Source organism: Carettochelys insculpta, chromosome 8, assembly GCF_033958435.1.
Source record: "Carettochelys insculpta isolate YL-2023 chromosome 8, ASM3395843v1, whole genome shotgun sequence".
NCBI classification, from domain to species: domain Eukaryota; kingdom Metazoa; phylum Chordata; order Testudines; family Carettochelyidae; genus Carettochelys; species Carettochelys insculpta.
The window spans coordinates 20784672-20809762 of record NC_134144.1 but is presented as its reverse complement, the minus strand read 5'-3'; the positions used below and the strand labels follow the sequence as shown (position 1 = coordinate 20809762).

The 25091-nt window shown below is 45.0% G+C and overlaps 1 protein-coding gene across 1 annotated transcript in view; it reads left to right on the top strand.

Annotated features, from left to right (window-relative positions):
• MFSD6 (major facilitator superfamily domain containing 6) overlaps positions 1-21195 on the top strand; it is a 46703-nt gene extending 25508 nt beyond the window's left edge. The window contains exons 3-7 of the mRNA XM_075000683.1: positions 7596-7693; positions 11371-11532; positions 12169-12267; positions 15752-16032; positions 20110-21195. Of these exons, the coding sequence (XP_074856784.1) occupies positions 7596-7693; positions 11371-11532; positions 12169-12267; positions 15752-16032; positions 20110-20274 (805 nt within the window). The 3' untranslated portion in view covers positions 20275-21195. The remainder of the gene's footprint in view (positions 1-7595; positions 7694-11370; positions 11533-12168; positions 12268-15751; positions 16033-20109) is intronic.
• Positions 21196-25091: the final 3896 nt, after the last annotated feature.

Sequence of the window (25091 nt, the reverse complement as noted above, 5' to 3'; positions counted from 1 at the left end):
CTCGGAGGAGGGAGGCCCGTTAGTCATTTCAGTCAGCTCCGGTACCTCCAGCCAGTGTCCCCGGACCTGTTCTCCGGAGCTCCAGGTAGGTGACAAGTGGATCGGGCGGGACCCTGCCCCATCCCAGACCCAAGTATGGTGCCATCCAGCACCTGCACCCATGGACAGCACCCTAGTCCTCCCTGGCTGGGAGGGATGCGGGGGCCAGGCTGCAGCCAGCAATTGCTCCACAGACGAGGTCCCGGCGGGCACACAGGAGCCCTGGGGGGGTCGGCAGGGGAGGCACCACCTTGGGGGATGAACCGGGGATGGTGGGGGTGGCCCGGGCGGAGCCCCCAGACCTGGGCAACAGCACTGATGGGTGGCTGCTCTCCCCTTGTGTCGCCACAGCATCATCCTCTCAAGGCCGGACCACACCTGCGCCACCATCAGACGGAGCTGGAGAGCCCTCCTCTCCATCGCCCCAGCTGCCACCTGGCCAGACCCGGAAGGCCCGATGCCAGCAGCGCTACAAGCCCCAGGAGGTGGCGGAGGCCCACACCACAGCCATCCAGGAGCAGACCGCCATGCTCCGGGAGTGGCCGCTCATGGAGTGGGAGGACAGGGCCTGGTGGAGGGAGGTCTGAGCCGAGGGGGCCGCAGCCCTCCGACAGCAGGCCCCGCAGCTGCTCCCACTCCTGCCCCTGGACCCGCTCCCACTGCTGCCCCTGGACACACCGCCCTCATCCTGCCCACCCTTAGCCCATCTGCCCGTCTTGCCCTGTGCCACTGGCTGATAGCCAGGGCCAGCCAGGAGGGGAATCCCCTCCCCGGCCCTCCCAGCCCCCACCCCGCCTCACCCATCCCATCACCCATCATTCTTCAGCCCCTGACCAACCCTACCTCCCCGTCCTTCTGGCCCCCTCCCAGCCCTGACAGGGCCTCCGCACCAGGGGCACTCATACCTGCTGGGGATCTCACCCCTCCACCCCTTGTGGGGGACTAGGCCTGCCCATGCCTGTGGCCCCAGCCATGGGGGCATGCCCCAGCCCCATTGTATAGAGTTCTCCCCCTGTTCCCCCCATATTTAGCCCCAGTAGGAAGACCCCACGCCATTGTTCAACAGCCGTTTATTTACATATAGTTAATCCCCAGTTAATAAACCCTTTTGTGCACCTCAGTGTCCCCTGTGTGTTGGAGGGGGGGCGTGCTGCAGGGTGGGTGTGAGCCATGTGGCAGGTGGAGGTCAGCGTGGCTTCCCCTTGAAGGCCTCCCGGAGGTCTTCCCGGACCCTAACCCCTTCATGATGTGCCTGGTGGCACGGGGCTGTGGGTGGCTGCTCATAGCCAGGGCCGTGGTCCACAGCCCACCTGGGCATGTAGCGCTTCTGCTTTCCCTACACCAAATTGTGCAGAGCGCAACAGGCCGCGACCACCCTGGGAACGTTGGGCAGGCTGATGTCCAGCCGCACGTTGAGGCATTGGAAACGCCCCTTGAGGCGTTCAGCAGTGTTGCGGGCGTGGTTCAAGCGGTTGTTAAAAACGTCCTGGCTGGCAGTGGTGTGCCCAGTGTAGGGGCGCATCAGTCACGGCTGTAATGGGTACGCCCCATCAGCCACTATACAGGGTGGCATTGTTGTGTCCCCCCACAGGGAGCTCCCGGGCAGGGATGTAGGTGCCCTCCTCCATGTGCTACCCCAGCCAGGAGTTGCGGAGTCCCCAGGCATCATGGGCTCGACTGGACCAGCCAACGCATATGTCACTAAACCGGCCCTGGGCATCAACGAGTGCTTGGAGCACCACCGAGTGGTACCCCTTGCAGTTTATATAGTGTCCCGTGCTATGGTCTGGGGCGCAGATAGCAATGTGCTGCCATCGAGCGCGCCAAAGCAGTTCGGGAATCCGAGGGCTGCGAATCTCGCCACGGCGTCGTCCAGGTTGCCGAGGTGGACGACCCTCTGCAGAAGGAGGCTGTTGATGGCCTGGACCACCTGTAGGGGGGGCACTGACATGTGGGCCTGCGCATCGGGGGGTCCCCCCTGCCCTTGCAGGCTCCGCACGCAGAGGCTCCCTGCCCCTTCCTGGGGACAGCGTGGGGCCCTTGTCTGACTTACCTCCAGGAGGATGACTCCATCTGATGAAGCGGGTCTTTGCCCACGAAAGCTTATGTTCCAAAATATCTGTTAGCATATATTTAGGCGTAATGTGTCAGGGTGTGGTTAACAGTGATACGCTAGTGGGAGATGTAAATGAATAGAGGATGGGCGGGGAGAGAAAAGTTTAGGTAGAATGAAGATAAGGCATTCTCTGAACCATCTCAATAAAGAAGGGGCCCAAATTTCTTCACTGCCAGAGAGCAATTATCTCAATCTGAGTACTTCTGCCTGAGATAGCACCCAAAGAAAGATGTGAATACCACTGCTCTATTCTGGGCATAAGCCTGTTCTTCCAGTTGCTTCCTAGTTTTTATGTGCTGGCACTTAACTATTTTGTCTGCATGTCATATGGAGGGTAGGTAGTTGAAAGCATCAGGGCCAAATTTTCAAAATAGCTCATGTGCAGGCACCTAGACAAAGTGGACAGATTTTCAAAATTGTTTAGAGCCCTTTGTTCTCCTGTGGGGCAGTTGAGCAGTAATTAGAGCTGGGCAAAATATTCACATGAACATTTTCTTCATTGGAAAATGTAATTTTAGTGGGACTGCTGCCATGGGTAAATTTGACACAGATTTGCCAAATAGTTTTGACATCATTTTTTCCCCCAGACCTTCTATGTCATTCACAAAATAGCAAGAGGAGGAGGTGGTGGTGGACTATGAATTGCCACTGTGGATGACAGTGTATGGTTATTGGGCTGGGGAAGAGGCATAAGTGACTACAAACTGGAGGTCAGGGTTCAGTTCAGATTTTTTCAGTTTTGGTTGATTCTGAAGCTTTATTATTATTTCATTTCATAACTGTCAGTGAGCAGAAAAATCCATTATGTGCACAGATCTGCTGTTTCCTGAGATATTAGAGGAAATGGAAAGATGAGAAAAATCGAAGAAGCAATTGCTCAGAGTTTATGTTGAGGGCTCTGTAAGTACTTAACTAGCTCCTGAATTCAGTGGCTCAGCACTTAAAATCAGGCCACCTCTAATTAACTGCTTAATCTTTTGACACCCAAATATGCCTATCTTGGCCATATTAGCTTCTATTTATAAATATCTAGCTGAAGGTTTTGAAGAACAAGTATAATTGGAAGCATATAGTGGCTAAGAAATAGTGGCACATGCTACTAAGTTGGAGAACTCTGAACTCAGTTTGCATTCCTTACTTAATTTTTATATCTGAGCTAATGGGTGTAGTGCAGTGAATGAGAAATTGATGAGGAGAGGCATGAAAAGTGTGTTTCCTGGATAGGACCATTTTTCTCTTTGGGAGGAAGTTGGCAAGAAAGTGCGTGCATAGGAGTCAATCATAGAACACTAGACTGGAAAGGGACCTCAAAAGGTCATCAGGTCCAGTCCCCTGCCCTCATGGCAGGACCAAGCACCATCTAGGCCATCCCCAGTGGATGTCTGTCTAACCTGCTCTTAAATATCTCCAGTGATGGAGATCCCACAACCTCCGTAGGCAATTTATTCCAGTCTTTAACCATCCTGACAGTTAGGAAGTTTTTTCTAATGTCCATCCTTAACCTCCCTTGCTTCAATTTAAGCTCCTTGTCCTATCCTCAGAGGCCAATGAGAACAATTTTTGTCCCTCCTCCTTGTAAAGCCCTTTTAGTTACTTGAAACCTTTATCATGTGCCCTCTAACTCCTCTCTTTTCTAAACTAAACAAGCCCATTTCTTTCACATAGCTCATGTTCTTTAGAACTGTAATCATTCTTGTTGCTCTTCTCTAGAACTTCTGCAATCTCTCCACATCTTTCTTGAAATGTGCCCAGAACTGGACACAATGCTCCAACTGAGGCGTAATCAGCACATAGTAGAGTGGAAGAATGACCTCTCGTGTCCTGCTCTCAACACTCGCATTAATACATCCCAGAATCACGTTTGCTCTTTTTGCAACAGCATCACACTGTTGACTCACATTTAGCTTGTGGTCCACTGTGACCCCTCAACTCCTTTCTTCAGTACTCCTTCCTAGACAGTCGCTTCCCATTTTGTATGTATGAAGCCGATTATTTCTTCCTGAGTGGAGTACCTTGTGTTTGTCCCTATTAAATTTCATCCTGTTTACCTAAGACCATTTCTCCAGTTTGTCCAGATTATTTTGAATTATGTCTCTGTCCTCCAAGACAGTTGCAACTCCTCCCAGCTTGGTAGCATCTGCAGAGTTAATAATCGTACTCTCTATGCCAATATCTAAATCGTTGATGAAGATATTGAATAGAATCGGTCCCAGAACAGACCCCTGTGAAACCCCATGTGTTATGCTCTCCCCGCATGACTGCGAACGATTAACTACTCTCTGAGAATGGCTGTCCAGCTAGTTATGCACCCACATTATAGTAGCCCCATGAAAGTTGCATTTGTGTAGTTTATTGATAAGAAGTTCATGTATCAAATGTTGAACTAAAGTCTAGGTATACCACATTCAACGCTTCTCCCTTATCAACAAGACTTGTTATCCTGTCAAAGAAAGCTATCAGATTGGCCTGGCATGATTTGTTCTTCACAGATCTATGCTGGCTGTTACTTATTACTTTATTTTCTTCCAGATATTTGCAGATGAATTCCTTAATTACTTGTTCGATTATCTTTCCTGGCACAGAAGTTAAACTGACTAGTCTGTAGTTTCCTGCGTTGTTCTTTTGTCCCTTTTCATAGATGGGCACTATAGCTATGGCCAGACGTGGTCAAAACTTTGATATGGTCATGCTAATGGCCAAATCGAAGAATACTAACGAGGTGCTGAAATGAATATTCAGCGCCTCATTAGAATGCTGCCAGCCGCGGCACTTCGAAAGTGCCGCTTTCAAATGCGTGGGGCTTGGCTACACGGGGGATAGGAATTCCTATCAGCTGATAGGACTAAGAGGATTTCGAAATCTGCAGGGACCTTGCGAAAAGGACCCCCATGTAGCCGAGCCGCGCACGTTCAGAAGTGGCACTTTCAAAGTGCCGCAGCCACCAGCATGCTAATGAGGCTCTGAATATTCATTTCAGCGCCTCATTAGTATTCTTCAATTTGGCCATTGGCATGGCCATGTTGAAGTTTTGGCAAAGTGTGGCTGCAGCCTATGTGCCCTTTTCCAGTCTTCTGGAATGTCTCCTGGTGATAGCTAAATATTCTGATACCTCCTCTATCAGCTCTTTGAATATTCTGGGATGCATTTCATCAGGCCATGGTGACTTGCAGACATCTAACTTTAAGTAATTTTTAATTTTTTTTTTTTAAATCCTCTAAACCTTCCCACTAGCATTTACCATGTTAGGCATTTCTGCATCAGACTTCTTGGTGAAGATCAAAACAAAAAAGTCATTAAGCACCTCTGCCATTTCCAAGTTTCCTGATACTGTTTCTCCCTCCTTACTGAGCAGTGGACCTACACTGTCATTGGTCTTCCTCTTGCTTCTAATATATTTATAGAACATTTTCTTGTTACTCATTATGTCTCTAGCTAGTCTGAGCTTATTTTGTGCCTTTGCCTTTCTAATCTTGCCCCTACATACACATATTGTTTGCTTATATTCATCCTTTGTAATTTCTCCTAATTTCCAATCGAGGAAAAGAAATTGAAGTCATTGGGAAGAAAGATGGTAGAGATGAATGGATGAAAAGAACAAAATTTTTGTAGTGCTTGTTCACTACAGATTTAATCTCCCAGCCCCCTTTGCCTGTTAATGTCCATCTCTTCTGCTCAAAGTATCCTTCAGTGTATTCTGTCCTGGCAATATGCATCAGCGAGGGACCCCTTCTAACTCTCTGCTATGCTACATACGTGGAAGCATAAAGTCTGGAGCTGGCCTGTCTTATAAGACTCGCTGCAAAAGTACATGAATTACTATAACATAAAATATTGAGAACTTTGCATATCTGGACATCATTGCAGAAAACACAGGTTTTCCTAATTCCTGTAGGCTGGCTCCAGGAGAATTATGTTTGTGTGCAGTTATCACAAGCATAGTATGTTTGTGTTGAGTGGAAGACATCATAGGACCTAGTTTGCAGCTGTGAAAGAAAGCAAGCCCTGATATTCACTCTCATATTTGTGTCTTAATCACCGGGCCAACTTTTCCCTCGTTGAATTTTCTTGTGGTTCTGTCCTACGTGACCCTCATGTCCTGATTTTTCAGGAGAGCCAGTACATCGTTCTGAGATTAGGATTTTTTTTTAAACGTCTGTGGGTCACCTTGAATTTTCTGCACTCGTTCCTTCTTGGAACCGGTCCACTAGAAATCTGAAAGTTGAACAACAAGCTCTTTTATAGAACACCTGAGCTCAGATCAGTAAATACTGCAGTCTCATCTTTCCCCTCCAAAGAGGTATAATAATCAGAATGCTAAAAATGTGGTTGAAATCAAGAGCAAAAATATTTAAAAAAAAAAAATCGAAAAAGGAGATTGTGAGTTTAGGTGAACCAGGGAGGAAGTTAGTGTTACCCCTTTATGGCTATGTGGGAGCAGGGTGGATGGCAGGGTGGGTTGGTCACATTTCTCCTTCTTTCTGACTTTTAGAGATTGCGTTCCCAGTTTGTTACAGACAACGTAAAATGACTGGTTGCTTATTTAGACTAATTTAATCAATTACCCCGGTATGCCTCTTTCCCTGGCCCTGGAAAAGGTGATTTGTCTCCTCCTACTACAGTGTCTCCTGTTTAGAGCTAGGGAAAGACATGATGTACAAAATACTGCTTGTAGGAATGTCAGTTTAGCCTGGTGAAGAAGGGGCAATTGGGCTGAAGCCTGAAGGCAGGGGAGGAGAGAGAATGTTTGGGTAAATAGTGTCACAAGAAGATGAGACTGAGCTTCCTGCTCAAAAGTTATTTTAAAACGTGACTCTTTACTACTTGCTCCCAAACTGGACTGTCCTGTTGAAAACTAGACAGGTGACAACTGTAACCTGAGTCATGTCACTAAATGCAGTATTTATGGCTAATATGGACCTGTATTCATCTTAAATAGTATGGCTCTGTTACTAATTACAGGACATGATGTCTGAATCACTGAGGCATTTAAAAAGGCTGGCGTAAGGTGTGATGGAAACCATATTCTCTCTAAAATATTTGACAGTAGTACATTGCATAAAACCAAGAATAGACACTGTTTAATCAGACACTCAGTTAGCCCTATACAGAAACATCTTTCCAACTGCAAATAGTTTGTTTTCCATTGGTGAGCCAAAAATAATTATTTTTGGGTTTTATATAAATTACATCAATTACATATTGATTTTTAGCTTGGAAGAAAAACTGCATGCCTGCAGTGCAGGGAGAGGTAGCATTTGGACATGGGATCTTTGTAAAGGAAGACTTTCCTGAGTAAGAATTTTTTGCATGTGAGCATACTCCTCCTGGTGCTGCATTTCACATTTTTATTAGGATTTAGAAAGCAATTATATGGTACTGTACAAGACACAGAAACTGCAAGCATCTGACTGGTTTTTTTTTATCCCCTTCTTCCCTTTAGAGTGCTCTACATTGGCCTTGCCTGTAATACAGCTCGCTACATTTACATCTCATATCTGGAAAATGCCTGGACTGTTCTCCCAATGGAAGTACTTCAAGGTAAGATGATGCAGTTATGATTTTATAGGATAAGGCAAGACGCTTAAATTATTCATGTTGCCATCTGAGCTGTGATTAAGAGAAAGTCCAGTAGCTCTTTGCTTCTGACTATAACTATCCCAAAAGACTTCTGGTCTCTCAAATTTTTCCAGGGGTTGTCATGGAAAAGATTTGACGTCAGGAGGCTGGGTCTGCAGTTGATCTGCCCCACTGTTTTGCTTGTTGAAGCAAACAGATCTGTTTGAGATCAACACACCCTGTAAATAAACAGGGAGACAGGAGCATGAGTTAAATGTACACCTGCAAATGCTGCTTGGTTGCTTGGTTTCTTAGGCTTCTTTATGACTCTTAAATGGAAAAAGTCAACACCTTTGAGAGGCATTAAAAAGGGTGGATTTATGTTTGTGTTAACTTTTAAATGCCCTTGCCACCCAGGAATATTGTTCCAAAACATGCTGTCTGTTAAATTTTCTGCAGTTGTTTTTCAGTGGTGTTCTGTTACTTACAGTTTAGGCTACTGAATGTGCTGCTGTAATCTGTCAGGCACTTAGGTTGCAGCGAAGTTCTGCATGTACTCACAAGGCAAGACAGGCTCTTAGTTTTACATTTTTATTCAAATCAATTTATTATAGGGCCATTGCTTTAAATTAGAGATATTAATGATACCTCTGTGGTCTGTCCAAAAGCATCATTTTGAGTGCTACTGTCAGGCGAAAAATCCTGGTTTCTTTAGAGACCTTTGAGATATTTTTAAAAGCGTATTAGATCTCTGTAATTCAGAGTGACCTACCATCTGTATTCTTCATTTACTGTAGCATGCAACACATTTCAGATAAAGATCACAACCCACCATATTACAGGTTGAACCTCTCTCATCCGGCACCCTCAGGACTTGACCGGTGCCAGACAAGAGATGTTTCCGGATGTTGTCTAGCACTTTACCAACACTCCCACTGCTTACTGGGCTCTTAGAAGACATATGGGGTAAATTGCAGCTAAACAACAGCACAGAATACCAAGAGCCAGCACTGATGGCTGTAGACAAATGTTACAGGACCATGAGAAACTTGGCCACATTCATGATAAGTGGTCACTTGGCTAATTTAAAATCATGCCAGATTACAGAGTTGGCCAGCCGAGAGAGTTCCGGATTAGAGAGCTTGAGTCTGTACCATTTTTGAGGTGGTTCTACTGTGGGGCCTGGATGCTTTGACTCTCGCATTTAAAGCGAGCAACATGCGATGAGTAACTACAAGTTGTGGTGTCAATATGTGTCTAGTTTGATGTAGTGCCGCTGGTTTCCAAATATTTATATTTTAATTATACATATCACACGAGTACATTTTAAAATTGTTTAATTTGACAAGTTACTTGTCACTATATGCTGTAATAGTGTTTTCAATGCTTAGTGACTTTCTTGTCGAACTACATATGTAGCAGACTTGATAGAGGAAAATATGACAAACTTCTTCTGTTTAGGGTGGAATTTAGAATTTGTGATTCCTCCATCCTAAGTGCAGGACTCTGCACTTGTCCTTGTTGAGCCTCATCAGATTTCTTTTGGCCCAGTCCTCCAATTTGTCTAGGTCTCCCTGGACCTCATTTCTAACCTTTAGCATATCAACCTTTTCCCCTAGCTTAGTGTCCTCTGCAAATTTGCTTAGGGTGCAATCCATCCCCTCATCCAGGTCATTAATAAAGATTTGAGCAAAACCTGCCCCAGAACCAAATCTTGGGGTAATCTGCTTGATAGTGCCACCATCCAGACATGAAGCTGTTGATCACAACCCGTTGAGCCCAACGATCTAGCCAGCTTTCTATCCACCTTCTAGTCCATTTATCCAAATCACACTACTTTACCTTGCTGGCAAAGATACTGTGGGAGACCGTATCAAATGCTTTGCTAAAGCTTTTGTTTCAGTTTCAAAGCAATGAGCTGACCTCTATTCTGCCAAAGAATTTTTCCCAGTATAAAATTACCTCCTTTGTCCGATAGCAGTCATTTTAAATTGGATGGTGAGGCTGGTAACCTCAAGATATCAGTGTTTAAAAGATACTGAGCTGTTAAAAAGTGGCAACTGTCTAAAGAAGCTCCAGAAACAAATACCAGGACGATTTTCCCTTTCTTTTGCATCCAAAGCTCCAGTTCACATTAGCAAAAAGGGTTATTCCTGTGGAGTAAATAACTTTTTCGGGGAGAGGAGAACAGGGGCAGTTTGTTCACTAAAGTTTGATTAGCTTATATGCTGATTTGGATAGGCTACGATACTGGAATCTTTCTCTTTTACACAGAGTTCATTAGAAAGCTCCTGATAATAGGTTATATAAAGATTATAATTTGACAGGGGCACTTGAAGGAAGAGCAATGCAGAGTTGTGATCTGAGGAAACAATGTCAGATTTGTTCCAAATAGAATAGTTAACTGATGTCAAATGGAGGAGTCCTCACAAAGGCCAGCCAAGATAGAACAGGTCTGTTCTTGCCTGCTCCATGCGCCTTTTTCATTACAGCTTCCTTTGTACATCAAGATTGTGTAACAGTGAAATGGAGTCACAGAATCAATCTCTGGCTATTTTAAACAGCTAGGAGAGTCACAGTTTGCGCAGTGGTCAATGGCTCAATGTCTGGTTAGCGGTAGGTTTCAGGTGGAGTGCCCCAAGGATCAGTCCTGGGGCCGGTATTGTGCGGCATCTTTATTAATGCCTTGGATGAGGGGATGGATTGCACCCTCAGCAAACGTGCAGATGACACTAAGCTAGAGGGTCAGGTGGAGACACTGGACGGTAGGGATAGGGTCCAGAGTGACCTAGACAAATTGCAGGATTGAGCCAAAAGTAATCTGATGAGGTTCAACAAGGACAAGTGCAGAGTCCTGCACATGGGACAGAAGAATACCAAGCATTGTTACAGGCTAGGGACGGACTAAGTAGCAGTGCAGCAGAAAAGGACCTGGGGATTACAATGAATGAGTTGCTGGATATGAGTCAGCAGTGTGGCCTTGTAGGCAAGAAGGCTAATTGCATATTGGGATACATAAGGAGGGGCGTTGCCAGCAGATCTAGAGAAGTTATTATTCCCCTCTACGAGGCATGATGAGGCCACATCTGGAGTATCGCATCCAGTTCTGGGGCCCCCCTAGTATAGAAAGGATGTGGACACATTGGAGTGGGTCCAGTGGAGGGCAATGAAAATGATTGGGAGGCTGGAGCACATGAACTATGAGGAGAGGCTGAGAGATTTGGGCTTATTTAGTTTGCTGAAGAAAAGAGTGAGGGGTGAATTGATAGCAGCCTTCAACTTCCTGAAAGGGAGCTCTAAAGAGGATGGAGAGAGACTGTCTCAGTATTGATGGATAGCAGAACAAAGAGCAATGGTCTGAAGTTACAGAGGTAGAGGTGTAGGCTGGACATTGGGAAAAACTTATTTCACCAGGAGGCTGGTGAAGCCCTGGAATGGGTTTCCTAGAGAGGTGGTGGAATCACCATCCCTAGAGGATTTTAAGTCCCGGCTTGGCAAAGTCATGGCTGGGATGATTTAGTTGGGGTTGATCCTGCTTTAGGCAGGGGGCTAGACTAGATGACCCCCTGAGGTCCCTTCCAGCTCCAGGAGTCTGTGATTTCTATGAAAACAGATATGATAATGTGCTTAGTGCTTTTTGAAATGTTTCCTCTCTGTAGGTGTGACCCATGCAGCCATATGGGCAGCTTGTATTTCATACCTTAGTGCTGCAGTGCCACCAGAATTAAGAACTTCAGCTCAAGGAATTCTCCAAGGTCTCCACTTAGGTCTGGGCAGAGGATGTGGGGCTATGATTGGTGGGGTTTTGGTCAACTACTTAGGTAAGCAAACATTTTGTATAAGTGTGAATTCAGTTTCTTAGGAGTGCAGCAAAACTGAACTAAAAGCATATGTACACTTAATGTATTGCTAACGAAGCCATGCTTGTTACGCTCAAGCACACACAAAGTCTATTTATACACACGTAGATAGTCTATAGTGTTAATTGTATGTGTATGTAATGTTATGCCTTTTGTTTATAGTGCTGTGTGAGCAAATCCACTTCTAAGCACTGTCCCAGCCACAGCTAGGCAGAAGAATGAAACTTTTAGGAGCTGCCCAGTCGTTTGGTTCTGTCATGCAACCTCTATTGAGAAGCGAAAGCATAATTTATTCAGTATGTGTAAAATAACCTGTTTGCTGGAAGTGGCAGAAGGAAAAACCATATAACCTAACAAGCATTTGCTCTTGGCTGGACAATGTGGTATCTGGAACAGATCAAAAGAACTGCTTATCCACAGAGAGATTAGCAGAGGGCCATACAGACTGGGATGCCCTGGGTGCAAACCTCCAGCAATAGAGATGCCACATAAGACAAAAATGTTTACATGGGATGTTAAGTGGTGAAGAAGTCGTTACACTGTCTGTCTTCTCTTGTATTTCCTAAACAAAAGCTCTGAAGAGAATTCTCATTACAGGGGCTGCTGCGACATTCAGGGGGATAGGAATGGCTTGTTTAGTGATCCTGCTACTCTTTGCATTAATCCAGTGGCTAGCTGTTCCTGATGAAGAAGAAGGTAAATAGGTCAATGAGACCAAGGTTGTTCCTATGTTTTGATGATCACTCGAGAGACACGCTGTGAAATTTGAGAGATATGGTCATAATACAGGGAAAACTAGCCCAAAATCATTCCTCAGGAGCTGTGACTTTTCCCCCCCCCCACCATTAATCCTATACATTAGTATTATTACAGAGAGAAATAAACCTGTTTCATGGACAGGAAAGCAATAACGGTGTATCTGAAATGTTTGTATTCCATATTAAAGCCGGATAGATTTGAAGTTCTATTTTTTTAACCTAAATGTACAAGGGCTGTCCTTCAGTAGTTCTTGAGTTGTCTGCCTTTAAGAATGTTCAAATATTTTGTTTCACATAAATTTCCTCTGCCTGTGCTCAAGTGATTATGGCACAAGTGGAACTTTGACAGGGTAATTGCCATTTCTGTTGTACATGGAGTGCATGTGTGAATCTCAAATGGATTCGTATTTTTTCTTGGGCCATAGTTCCCTAGAATGTAGTATTACAAGTATTATTTTTCCTTCTGCATCTGTGTACTTGTTTGCAAATATTAAACATCAGTCCCACATTACTTTAAGCATTGTAATAATCTCATTGACTTTTAAATGGGATTATTCAAGAGTAAAGCGAAGAATGTCCTTGTGTTTGCCATATCAGTTTAAGTATTTTATTTAAGTTTTTCTTTTGAAAATGTCTGAGGGGCAAAAAACATCTATTTCATCTCTAGACTGTTTTACAGGGCACAGATCTATTGCTTAAAAAATCTAGTTTAATTATGATATAAATAATAAATGTCCTGCAGCCATTTAGGACACAGTGTGTTAGGCAGTAAATCACTGCACTGGTCAAATATTTACAGGCATTTGTTAAAACTGTTTTGGAGTGAAGGAACATCCTGTCACCTTGTAAGAATTGGTAGAAAGTAGATCATTTCTACCCTGTGTCAGAAATGGCTGCTGCTGGTCAAAACCACCATGACAGATCCTTGGGTTTCCTTTGTCACCAGACCCTAATGTAACTTCTGTTTTTCTCTGATTTCTCTGTGCTAGATATGAGTGTAGCATGTTACTGCTGGAAAAGTAAAGACAGAAATTCAAGGCTAGAAGAGACTATCCTCATCATTTACCCTGGTGTCCTGAATATAACACAGGCCATCGGATTTTACCCCTGGCCATTCTAGTTATGAATGGTCAGTGCCAGGGAAAGGGGCTGTGTATAAAGAGCAATGTTTGTTTTTTGCAAAAGATTTCTTGAGCTGTACGTAACATGACAACACAAGCATGAAACAGAACCAGAAGTACGCTCCTGTACACCCTGGCCTGATGGTGCTGCAGAGAGACATGAATCCGAGTCAAGGCGGGAGTAGCTCTCTTGGGAATCTTGTGGGTGAATTAGTGTGCATGGTGGCCTCTGCTGTTTTGTATCTTTTTTTTTTTTCACTGTCTCTGGAGCATAGGGTGGCCTCTTTTCAAGGACTTGAGGGAGAGATGAGGCTTTGTTCCAGGATAATAACGTTGCTGGGTTTTGAAAGGGGACAGGCATCTGTTACCCCAATACAGATCTCCTCCACTGATGCTTTCCAAAGAAACTGAATTTATAATGAGACCTGGGACTTTATAAGCATCAAAAAACTGAAAAAGCCATATGAAGAGAGGCATTAACAGCACTTGCCGCCTCCTTGGATATGCGTCACTGAGGTTAAGGTGCAGCTCTGCTGTGGATCTGATGCCTAGATTGAAAACCAGCTTTTTGAGCTTAGTAGCAAAATAGCTGATGGAGCCACATTCTCAACAGTCTGTGTTCAGTTGTCACATATGTAAGGGAGGGAAGAGGGTCATTGTCACAGTCCAGGACTATGAGGCACTTGCCCTCAGCATGAGGGAGCTCTGCTGTAGCTCTGCAAGCTGTCTGTGGCTACATCTACACTAGCCAAACACTTCAAAATGGCCATGCAAATGGCCATTTCGAAGTTTACTAATGAAGCATTGAAATACATATTCAGCGCCTCATTAGTATGCAGGCGGCTGCTGCACTTCAAAATTGATGCGGCTCGTCGCCGCGCGGCTTCTTTTTGAAAGGACCCTGGCTACTTCGAAGTCCCCTTAATCCTATGAGCAGATGGGAATAAGGGGACTTCGAACTAGCCGGGGTCATTTCGGAAAGGAGCCCCGTCTGGCCTAGCCGCGTCAATTTTGAAGTGCCGTGGCTGCCCGCATGCTAATGAGGTGCTGAATATGTATTTCAGCGCTTCATTAGTAAACTTCGAAATGGCCATTTGCATGGCCATTTCGAAGTGTTTGGCTAGTGTAGACACGGCCTGTATGTGGTAGAGCGCTGCTCTACCAACTTCCAAGTCCGCCCTCTGAAACAGGCAGCTGCTGTCCCACGGAACGCTCCATGGACTCCTCAATCCACTGTCCCAAAGGGATTGGACTTGGAACAGAATCTTCCGACTTGTAAGAATCGACCCAGGGTCACCACTGTGCTTAGCACCCCAGCACTCAGCTATAGTTATTTAGGGGTGTGTTATCAAAGGCCAGAGATTTGAGTGATAGGGAGTGAGGGTGTTGGGAACAAATGGGGGTCATCTAAAATAAAATCATTGTGTTCTAGATGCTAAATGTGACTAACGAGGCATTGTTCCATCTCCTACCAGGTGCTTATCCGCACTGTTTTTGTCACAGATTGATTGAAGGACCACCTGGGGTTTATCTGTACTGCAGATACAGATTAAAAAGTTCACTGGCTTAGCCATAAACAGGAAAACTGCTCTTTGGTTTTTCCCTTTCAGGCCCTGTGATCTGTTGATTAGCATTTTGCTCATGGGGGCGGGGGCACAGTCACTTTGATCGTACAAGAGTCAGCCTATTGCAGGTCAGAGGGAGATAAGCATCACTTCCCCACAGCCTGCCAGGATTATGTGGATTATCTTTGGGTGGCCTGTCTTAACTCACAGCCGTAAAGGACGTATTATTTAGTCAATATGCCTAACTCCTTACACTTTTCCATATAGACGTGTTACAATGTTTATTAATATCAGAGAGGTAGTCGTGTTAGTCTGGATCTTCGAGAACAAGAAGAAGTCCCTGTATCGGAGGGGTAGCCGTGTTAGTCTGGATCTGTAACAGCAACAAAGGGTCCTGTGGCACCTTATAGACTAACAGGTATTTTGGAGCATAAGCTTTCGTGGGCAAAGAACCACTTTATCAGATGTATCTGATGAAGTGGGTCTTTGCCCACGAAAGCTTATGCTCCAAAATGTTTGTTAGGTCCAGTGTGGCATGACTTTTCATTGGCAATATGACAGGACGTTCTTTTGGTGAGCCCAGGGTAATCCCACTGTCCATTGCCAGTTGAGGGAGCAAACCAATTCTTAGCCTATTGCAAAGCATGTTAATATATGTTCACGTTCAGCACTTGGAGTCCCAATTTCCTTGTAATGATCACTGATTTTTCATTGATTATGTTGCCCTGTACTTCAGAGAAGACAATGCTGGCAGAAAGGATCCCAGTGCCTTCCAGTCCTGTTCCCATAGCAACCATCGACCTCATACAACAACAATCAGAAGACATCATGCCTCGAACTGAGCCCAGACTTCCTCCCAAGAAAACGAAGCACCAAGAAGAACAGGAAGACGTGAACAAGCCTGCTTGGGGGATCAGTTCTTCTCCTTGGGTTACTCTGGCTTATGCTGTCTATCAAATAAAGGAGATGGTACAGCTATCTAAAAGCAATCTGGTGACTGAGAACCAACCTTTACAGGTAACCCATTCTTAATACACAACGTTCATATCACCATTACGGCTCACCTCAAAATGTACTGCCGAAGGCTTTAAGCCCAAATGTAAACTACAACATGACAAAATTGTCCATATCTGGCAAGCATTCTCCATTCATGTATCAGAAACCGGGAGTTGTTGAAGCTGAAGGATATTAACAAATGCAGTTGTTGTCTGTGTGTGATACAGTGGGGGTGTACAGTAATTCATTCGATCAGCCCTTTCTGCTGCTGTATAGTCTAGTTTCCCCTTTCTCTTCATCCCCTTTGTCGTTACAAGCTGGGGAATACTAGAATTGCCTGTAAATTGACCATGGTTTTGTGTTAGTTTTTACATTTTTGTGCTGGCAGGACTTGTGGCTCCAGGGTGAACAATAACAAAGTTGCATAATCACTAAGGTGTAACATGTCGGTAGATCTCTGTTTCTATTGCAATTGAGTGTTTTCTTTTAGAGATTAACCTGGGGGCATTTGAGGTGGGGGGGGGGGGGGGGGGGGCTTAGAATTGCCAAACATGCAACATATGGTGGAAATGGGCGTCCCAGAGAATGACTAGTGGGAAATGGAGCCCTTCAACCCACTGGACCACGGCTAGGCTTGTGGTGACTGATTAGGACTTGGGAGCTGGTCTCTGACCTATGCAAAATGAGCTGTTGTTTTCCAGTGTTCACATTACAGAATCCCCCAGCACCCTTACTAGGACTCTTGGCAGAGGGGCCAAGGATTGGACGGCCTTGGAGACTGGACTTCCATCTGATCTTTTGGTGCTCCCTCCAGAATAGAGTTGGAGCGCAGTGGTTGGTGAGGCAAGAGGGGCATTTTGTGCTTCTGCTGTCCATGCTGGTTTTTAAAACCCATGTGGGTAACCAAGTGCCTGTTTCTCCTGTCTGCCTGGGGGAGGAGTGGTACAGCTTCTCCCTTGCGTATCTGCCGTCCCACGTCTGCACTCACATCATCTCCACCTGCCCTGCATCAGGGAGGTGATTTTGGACCTGACTTTGCAGATGATGCCCAGCTGCCTTTGAAGAAATCCTAACTTCGCCAGCTGTCGCCCTCCTCCCCCATTTGCCTGTATTCTCCTCAATATCCCTCTGCATATGTTCCCTTAGAGCGCATGCTGAGCTTCCATTAGCTGCAATGAGACTTGCATGCCACAGGCAGAGTGAGCATCCAGCTAGAAACCACTCTGGAATGCCTGTCTGCGTGCCCTGTTAGTGCCGTCAGTTGAAAGCTAGAGCCAGACAGTGGTGCCAACAGGCCATACCTCCCAGGGCAAAGAACCGGCTTCACCCTTTGCTTCTCTCTCTCTCTCTCCCAGAGCTAATCAGCACATTTTCTTAGTGTTGGACCTGGGGGGGTGGGCAAAACCCCGCCCAGCGACAAGATCTGGCCCACCCAGCATTTGTCTGGCCCCTGCAGCTGATTTAGCCGTGTGTGCTGCCAGTGTGTGGTCGGCTACCCCTCCCCCACCTTGTGCCATCCTGCAGCTGAGCTGCTCCCAGGGCCCTTCTACTAGCTGTAGGGGGCAGGGGAGTGCTAAAATCCGGGTGTCCCCCGGCCATCTACCCCATCTCCGCAGAGCAGGGGTTGGGGAGAGGGGGACACACAACAGCTGCTCCAGTCTGAAGTATGATGAGTGACTGCGTGTCTGAGGAGGCAGGGCAGTTTCTAAGGCTTCTCCAGCAGCCAATGCTCTCACTCACCTCCCCCCGCCCCCGCCCCCGCACTCGATGGGGGGGCGTGCACAGGGGGACACAACACAGCTTTCTGTGTCTTAAAGCGACAGCGTGTGGCATCTCTCAGAACCTTACCCAGCAGAAGCTGCCAGTGCACAGTCACACCCCTAGTCTGTGCCCCCCACACACTGCGCTTCTGTGCCACACACAACCCGTCTCACAAGTCTGCCTCTCACACATGGAGAGTGTCTGTGGGGGTTTTTCCACACACCCTCCTGTAGGCCCTGCCCCTTGAAAGGGCCTAGAGCCAGCCCCTGATGACTTCTCCAATTCATGGAGAGGCCCCCTGCCAAAATTATTGTCCACCCCTGGGGTTGGTGATAATCTTAGCAACTGACTTGGGCAACTATGGAGCACTCTCAAGTCTTGTTTCGCCTCCTATAACTCTCTGCCATCTCTGGTCTCTTAAGAACTTCTTTCCCCTTTTCATAACTTCAGGCAGCCATTCCCAGAGCCATGTATTAAGAGTGTTGAATTTTGTGCATTACATTTTGCACTCCTCATGTGACTGACAGAGTTAAGGACCAGTCTCTAATAAATATAAGTTTTAATATTTGTGGGCTGCAAAGAATTAATCTTTGCTGGGAGAAGATTGTTCGTTTCCCTGGGATAATTCTATTAAAGCCCCGATGCCCTCTATCTTTGCATTCATGCAGTGCTGCACAATCTCTCATTTAGGCCTGTGTTTTTTAGAGGCAAATGTCAAACGCTATTTCTGCTCAACTAAATCCAAATTTTGAAGTTAGGTTAAACATGGCATTAATATCCCCCCCCACCCCAAGCTTGCTGCACTCCCAGCATGGCAGTCTGCTGTTCTGTCACTGGCATTTTCAATAGTCTGTGTCTTCCAGTTTGTGAATGACAGATCTTTAAGTGGCCAGTGAGTATTCAACCATACCATAACAAGACACTTAAGCATCTGCAATGCAAAGCTTCTTTCCCCACTGTATTAAGTAGTAGTGTAGACCCAGAATGAACTCCTATCCCAAGCCCTCCATTTGAAGCACTTACAATGCATCTCAGTTCCATGAAGCAAAAGAGAGATTTAAACATTTCTGTTCCTTCAAAAAATTGCTTCCTTTTACAGAACTTCCCTACATTTTAATTCTAACTTTTAATAAACAAAACCCCACGCATTGCTGTCTGCTTTATTTCACCTTATTTAGCTTGAGTTTAACGCAAAACCCAGAAGAAGCTGCCCAGTTACCTTGTTCAAATGTTTTAAGTAGCATTCCTGAAAGCCTTCACATGAAAGTTGGTCATTTGGAGGAAACACTTTGGCTGTGGCCTCACTAGCCCCTCCTTTCAGAAGGGCTATGGTAATGTGGCACTTCAGGATATGCTAATGAGGTGCTGCCATTTGGTTTTGAGAGTAAGGGGCTTTCAAAATTAGGGGGTCATTTTGAAAGGCCCCCAGCTACACAGGTGGCTGAGTTTCGAAACCAGCAGTTTTGAAGCGCACATGGCTGCTATAATGCTAATGAGGTGCTGCATATTCATGACAGCACCTCATTAGCATATCCTGAAATGCCACATTACCATAAACCCGCCAAAAGGAGGAGCTAGTGTGGCCACAGCCTTTGAAAGCACAGAAAAAGGGATTAACTAGGGGGAAAAAAAAACCTTTGATTCCTCATTTCCTCCTTGCTTATAGAAATCCTTTAAGGAGCATGCTCACCATTCTAATTACTTGATATAAAACAAATAATCTGAGAGAAATCTTAAGGTTAGAAGATGCAGTAGTACTAATATTGAACAAGATTTCAGAAGAGTGTTCTCTGTTATCATCTTGACTGAACCAGAGAACTGCATGCTTGAATTGCTGACCGAGCCATTATTACTAAGTAGAGGCCTGTTGCTAAGTAAATTGGGCGAAACGTGTGTCCCTTTACTGCAAAAGTGCTGCTACTTAGTGGGTCTGAGAAATAGCTGACTTAAAAATAATGTTAAAGAAATACAGGAGGATTTGCAAAAGGGAGGATGACATATGTTGTAGCAAACATTACTCTTAGTGGAGATTGTCGTCTGTATACAGTACAAGTTTATGTGTAGTTTTTGGGTCTTAAAACATAGCGAGTTTTTTTTTTTTTGCATGCTTCTTGTGGAAGTGCAGTTAGGAAAAGAAATGGAAGGTAAGTTGTTTTTTGCTTATTGTTAGTAATGTTATCTGCTTCTTACCGCTTTCCTGCTTTCTGTTCACTTGTTGTAGTGCATGCATTCAGTGAAAGAACATTCTCTGAATTATGAGAAGTGTCTGAATGCATTTTCCCATGGGGACAGTGGAATATGAGCATGCACTTAAATTTGCATGTGTTCTCTCTTTAGAAAGCCAGTGAGAATCAGAGCACTCCAGAAGCCAACCTAACAGAACAGCCCCCAAATCTGAGAAACACTGATGAATCCAGAGATTCTGCAACACCTACAGCAACACTCAACTCCCAAACTGACCCAGAGCCCCCTAGTGTTGGATCAGTTTCTGTTGGTCAGTAATGCTAAGTCTCCTGCTGCAGAGCACTAAGATGAGGTCATCCGATCGAATCCACTGCTTGGGAATCCTTATTCTTTGCTGGGAAGTGGTGGAACAAGAGCTCAAAAGAGCCCTTCATCTTAAGTGAGTAGGAACTAAGGTGCTCAGCCTGTCTTGGAATTGGACACACAACTTGATGCATCACAAGCTTTTAAATATTTAAGACCATGCTTATGACAATGTGCAGCAGCCACATTGCAGAGGAAGGTAAAGGTCTGGAAGGCCTTGGAAAGGAAATGGCACTGAATCTCACGGCCTTAAAATTCTCAGTTGCTTTGCTAAAGTTTGGTCAGATGGTATGGGAATCTGCATAATCTGCAGAGAAAGGGGAGCTTGTACTGAAAAATGTATTGTAAAAAAAATCCAAAACACTAAATCACTTGATATAATTCCCCCATTTGATGAATTAGTTTAATTTTTTTTTGCCCCACAGAGAAACTAAACTAGAGAAGAAAGCGCTACCTTTTTAGGAGAAAAATGGCATTTCCCTGAAAAAAATAAACAATTAAGAGATGTTAGACAAAGTAAATTTATAAAGGGCGTGCAAACTAGTCTTTTGCAAAGACTTCTCCAAAACAAATAGCTTCAGCAAGAATGTTTGTTTGTTTTTATAACGTGGTGACGGATTAAGTGATGCAGAATGGAAGTTTTGAATAGTAAAGCTGCCATTAATGAGAGAGATTTAGTTTGGCAAGGCATAAACTTTTGCAAAGGGTGTTTTAGAAAGACCCAAATGGAGTTGGGGAAATCATCTCCATATGCTAACAGCCCTTCAATATAAAGGATGTTTGCTAAGTGTTGAGTATGTGGGTTTGATGATATGCCTAAGACCACAAACCTCGTTGAAAACTGGGTGGCTTGAGACTGAGTTTTCCAGTGGACACTATATTTTTTATTTTTAATTTCACCATATTAAATGTTGAATTGGGCATTCCTGCTGTGATTATGTAGAGAAGATATTGAAATCTTAAAGTGCCTGTGGAGGGAATCATGTATAAATCATAATGACTGGGGGTTTGGAGCAGGGGGAATACTGTAAACAGCGTGGTCAAGTTTCAGTGAGCAAAGCCTGCTGAAATGACCATACGTTTAGAGACTGTTTTACGCAATATCAGACACTGGAAGATTTTGAGTTACATCTAGTCATGGTTTGAATGTTAGTTGTAGCTAGCCCACTGCCTGGTTCATAAAACAGATTGCTGCTGAGAGGAAAGCTTGGGTCTGAGGCTCAAATCAATGGGAGAGCCTGGGGTGTAAATCAGGACAGTGTTTGGCCCAGGGTCTCACATCAGCGAACTGATTCTGAAAAGGGCTGAGCCATTTTATTGGTAAGAAACTACAGGTGCTCAGCATGTCTTGGTATCTGACATGCTCAGCCAGGTTCCTGGCAGAAGGTGCGGGCAGCATCACTTAACTTCAGTGCGTGGCCTGCGGCATGATGCAGCTGGGTATGATGGGGGAAGAGGAGAGTGATGATTGAGAATCAAGTGGTGGGTGGAAATTCCAGTCCCCTTGATCCCCAGTGGTATGAAGTAAGGCCTCCCTGCCACCCCAGCACATACCTTAGCAAGGCCTATGGGGCTGAGGCAGAGCGCCCGAATGGGTGCCTGGGCCCAGCACCACAGAGAGTACAAATAAATGTTAATAACTAGCCACTAGTTATGTTTTGCACTTGAATTTAAATGTACTGTACTGTAAATTCTCATGACTTGTTAAAGTGTCCTTTAAAATCCAAAATGTATTTATTGAATGTTTGTATAATGTTTTGGGAATGGCAAACTGAACAGGTGACAAGCTAAAGGTGTTCAATTTTCTCAGAGACTTCTTGCAATATGGCATTTCTTCAACTTCTGCTGAACAGCACCTGCATCCAAGGTGATGATCTTGCATATTGCATTTACACTTCCAAAGGGTTTCTTTGAAATGCCTGGTCTTTTGGAACTGTACGTTTGTTCCCTGTTGCAAAATGAACATGTACACATGGGTTTTGATATTTGTGAAAATTGTAAAATTGTAGCGGAAAAATATATATAATAAAAGTATAATGTGCTTAGAAGAGCCTGTCTGATTTTTTTTAATTGAATTTCCCATTTTATATAATCAGGCACTGGCCACATAAATGATGATGATCTGAATTTAAAAAGCCAGTCCTAAACAGCTTTGGCAAGGATCTCCCATGAAATATTTTACATTGTTTTAATATATATGGGTGAAAGGTACAGCAGTGTCTCAATCAAAATCTGTTTGGGAGGTGGAGCAGAATGTAGAAGCAAATCATAGTCTCATGGTAATGAAGAGCTGTTAAGAGGCCAGTGCATCCCAAATAGCTCAGCTTAGCTGTATGAGTGAGGTTAGAGTCATGCAAGTTCTCCTCCCTGCAGGCCAGGAGATCGAGTAAAAAGTGAATTCAGCTGCCACTTGTGACCACATTTTTGTAACTTGCTGAATATTTTCAAAGCCTAGTTCTAGTCCTGCTGCTAATTCCTAACTAAATGAATATACTTAAACCAGTGTGTCCAGCAGCAATGTTTGTTGGTACAGTCAAGTTTATCTTTTTCTCCGAACTGCTTTATGTTTGGGGGCACGTGGGAGCAGCAAAAGGGGAACACTGGGGGAATCTATAGCTCTCTCGTGTGTACTCATAAAGGGGAAACCTCTGACAAACTCCTCTGACTACCAGAAGCTGGCAATGTGTTGTAGGTGATGGATCACTTGATTGCTTGTTCTGTTCATTTCATCTGGAGCACCGGACATTGGCTATTGACAGAAGACAGGATAACAGGTTAGATGAAACACTGACCTTATTGGGTCAGACCATTCTTATGTGCGCCTGAAGAAGAGGAGTATAAGTTATTGTTAGTACGTTGCGGTTCTGCCGAGGTTTGGCTCATCTGTGCACATGGAGAAGTCTGGGAAGATTTCACTCTATGCAAACATTTCTCTGGGGCAAACGTTTGCTGAAAAATATTTTTACTTACAAACTTGAGACACAGCATAGTATGTCGACTGCACTTGCATTGTTCAGATATATATCCAAAACCTGAAATTGTGGAACAAAAAACCTGAAGCAGAGGATAAAACAGAATACAAGTCTTTAAGGGAAGGAGGATACTCCAGTGGTAATGGAGTAAGCCTGCGGGTTAGGAGAGCTGGGTTCTACTCCCAGCCCTCACAAAGACATGGTGCAGTGGTGAGCAACTGACAGCCCAGTGAGGTGTGTGTGTGGTGGGGGGGGCCAGGAGACATTTTGTTTACCATTGCCCATATGTAGGGTTGCCAGATTCTGCTGGTTTCCAGACATGAAAGATTCTTTTACTACCACCACTACTAAAGTGACCCATGCACAAAGCAAGGGCAGGTGAGGTGTGTGCTGATTCCACACGATAGATTCAGGGGGAGCATAGTGGCGCTCGCAGTCAAATTGCTGCTATGGGACAGTTGGCACGCCCCGAGAATTCTAGGTGTGCAGATGCAGCTAGCACAGCTACCTTACCTGAGAAGATTGTCTTGGTCATGACAGTCTTGCAGCTCACTGAGATGGAGGGCCATTCATCTGGCCCACTCACTAGCCTGGATTACCCATTGTTGACCTAGTGTGTGACTTCGGGAAGAACGAGAGGTTTGTGTGGACACCCAGAAGGGAGCTCTCACACACTAAAGAAGTTCTCTTTTATCAAGGTTTCACGACAGGAGTAATTCAACTATCCTGCCAGGAAGGGTCTGCGAGGAGGACCTGCTTTCACTCCCAAACTTCAACAAAGCTGCTAGTTAAGCTCCAGGAGAAGGGCCAGCCTGAGAGAAAACAAACACCTGTTGTCTACTTCCTTATCTCTTGCTCAAATTTCTTTTCTGTTTATACAGCCCAGCCCTAGGAGGGAGCAGAGTCTCTGATTACATCCCAAGCTGTCCCTTAAAGGGGCAGTACATTTCTTCGCAATGCTAATATACTGCTGTGGGACATCAGCTCTAATCTGTTGTTTTATTTCATAAAGCCCAAGGGGGTTGCCTGGGTTTAAGCTGGGACAAAACATGTCCCTAAAAGTAAATTCATGATTGTGAGCCTTCAGCTAGCTGCACACTGTGGCTGAAAATACCTTCTCTCTTCTAATACACTGCAGCAAGCCTGAAATACATCCATACTGTGTTGCCTTTCCTTGATTTGTCCAGATACTCGTGAACCCTTCATGGCTTTAGTTATAACACTACACCTCAAGTATTAGCTTCTACAATCCAGATGTGATACAAACCTCCTCCAGCCATGTAAGGCCATTGTGCCAACAGGGAGATTCACCCCTCCGCAAGGCAGTCAGCAACCTCAGGCATGATCAGCCTCTTGCAGGGCTCTGACCACTGTTTTGTGAGTGTATCTAATAGCATGCTGAGTTTATCTTGCTAGCGAACGCACCGAAACAGGCCAACAACAGGCCAACAGGATACTAGCATTGGGGTGGAGAGATGCAGCTGGGAGTCTAGCTGGGTCTTTCCCCTGTATTGTACTGGTGACAATTAGGGAGTTGCTTAGCAGAGGCCTCTGGCTGCTAACATTCTCCTGGTCCCAGTTTGGTTGACCAGCTCCATCGCACGGGCCGGTTTTCACTCTCACACCCACTGTACAGCTATGGGATGAGCTTATCTTCCTGAACGAAAGAAATGGTGTGCTGGTGTTTAACAGGCATTAGGCTTCTCGTTACTATAAGATAGAACATTTCTTATTTTACAGTTTTCATTTAAACTCTAGAACCTCCTGGAGTCCCCCTCTAATTCTGCTTGAGAAGTGCTG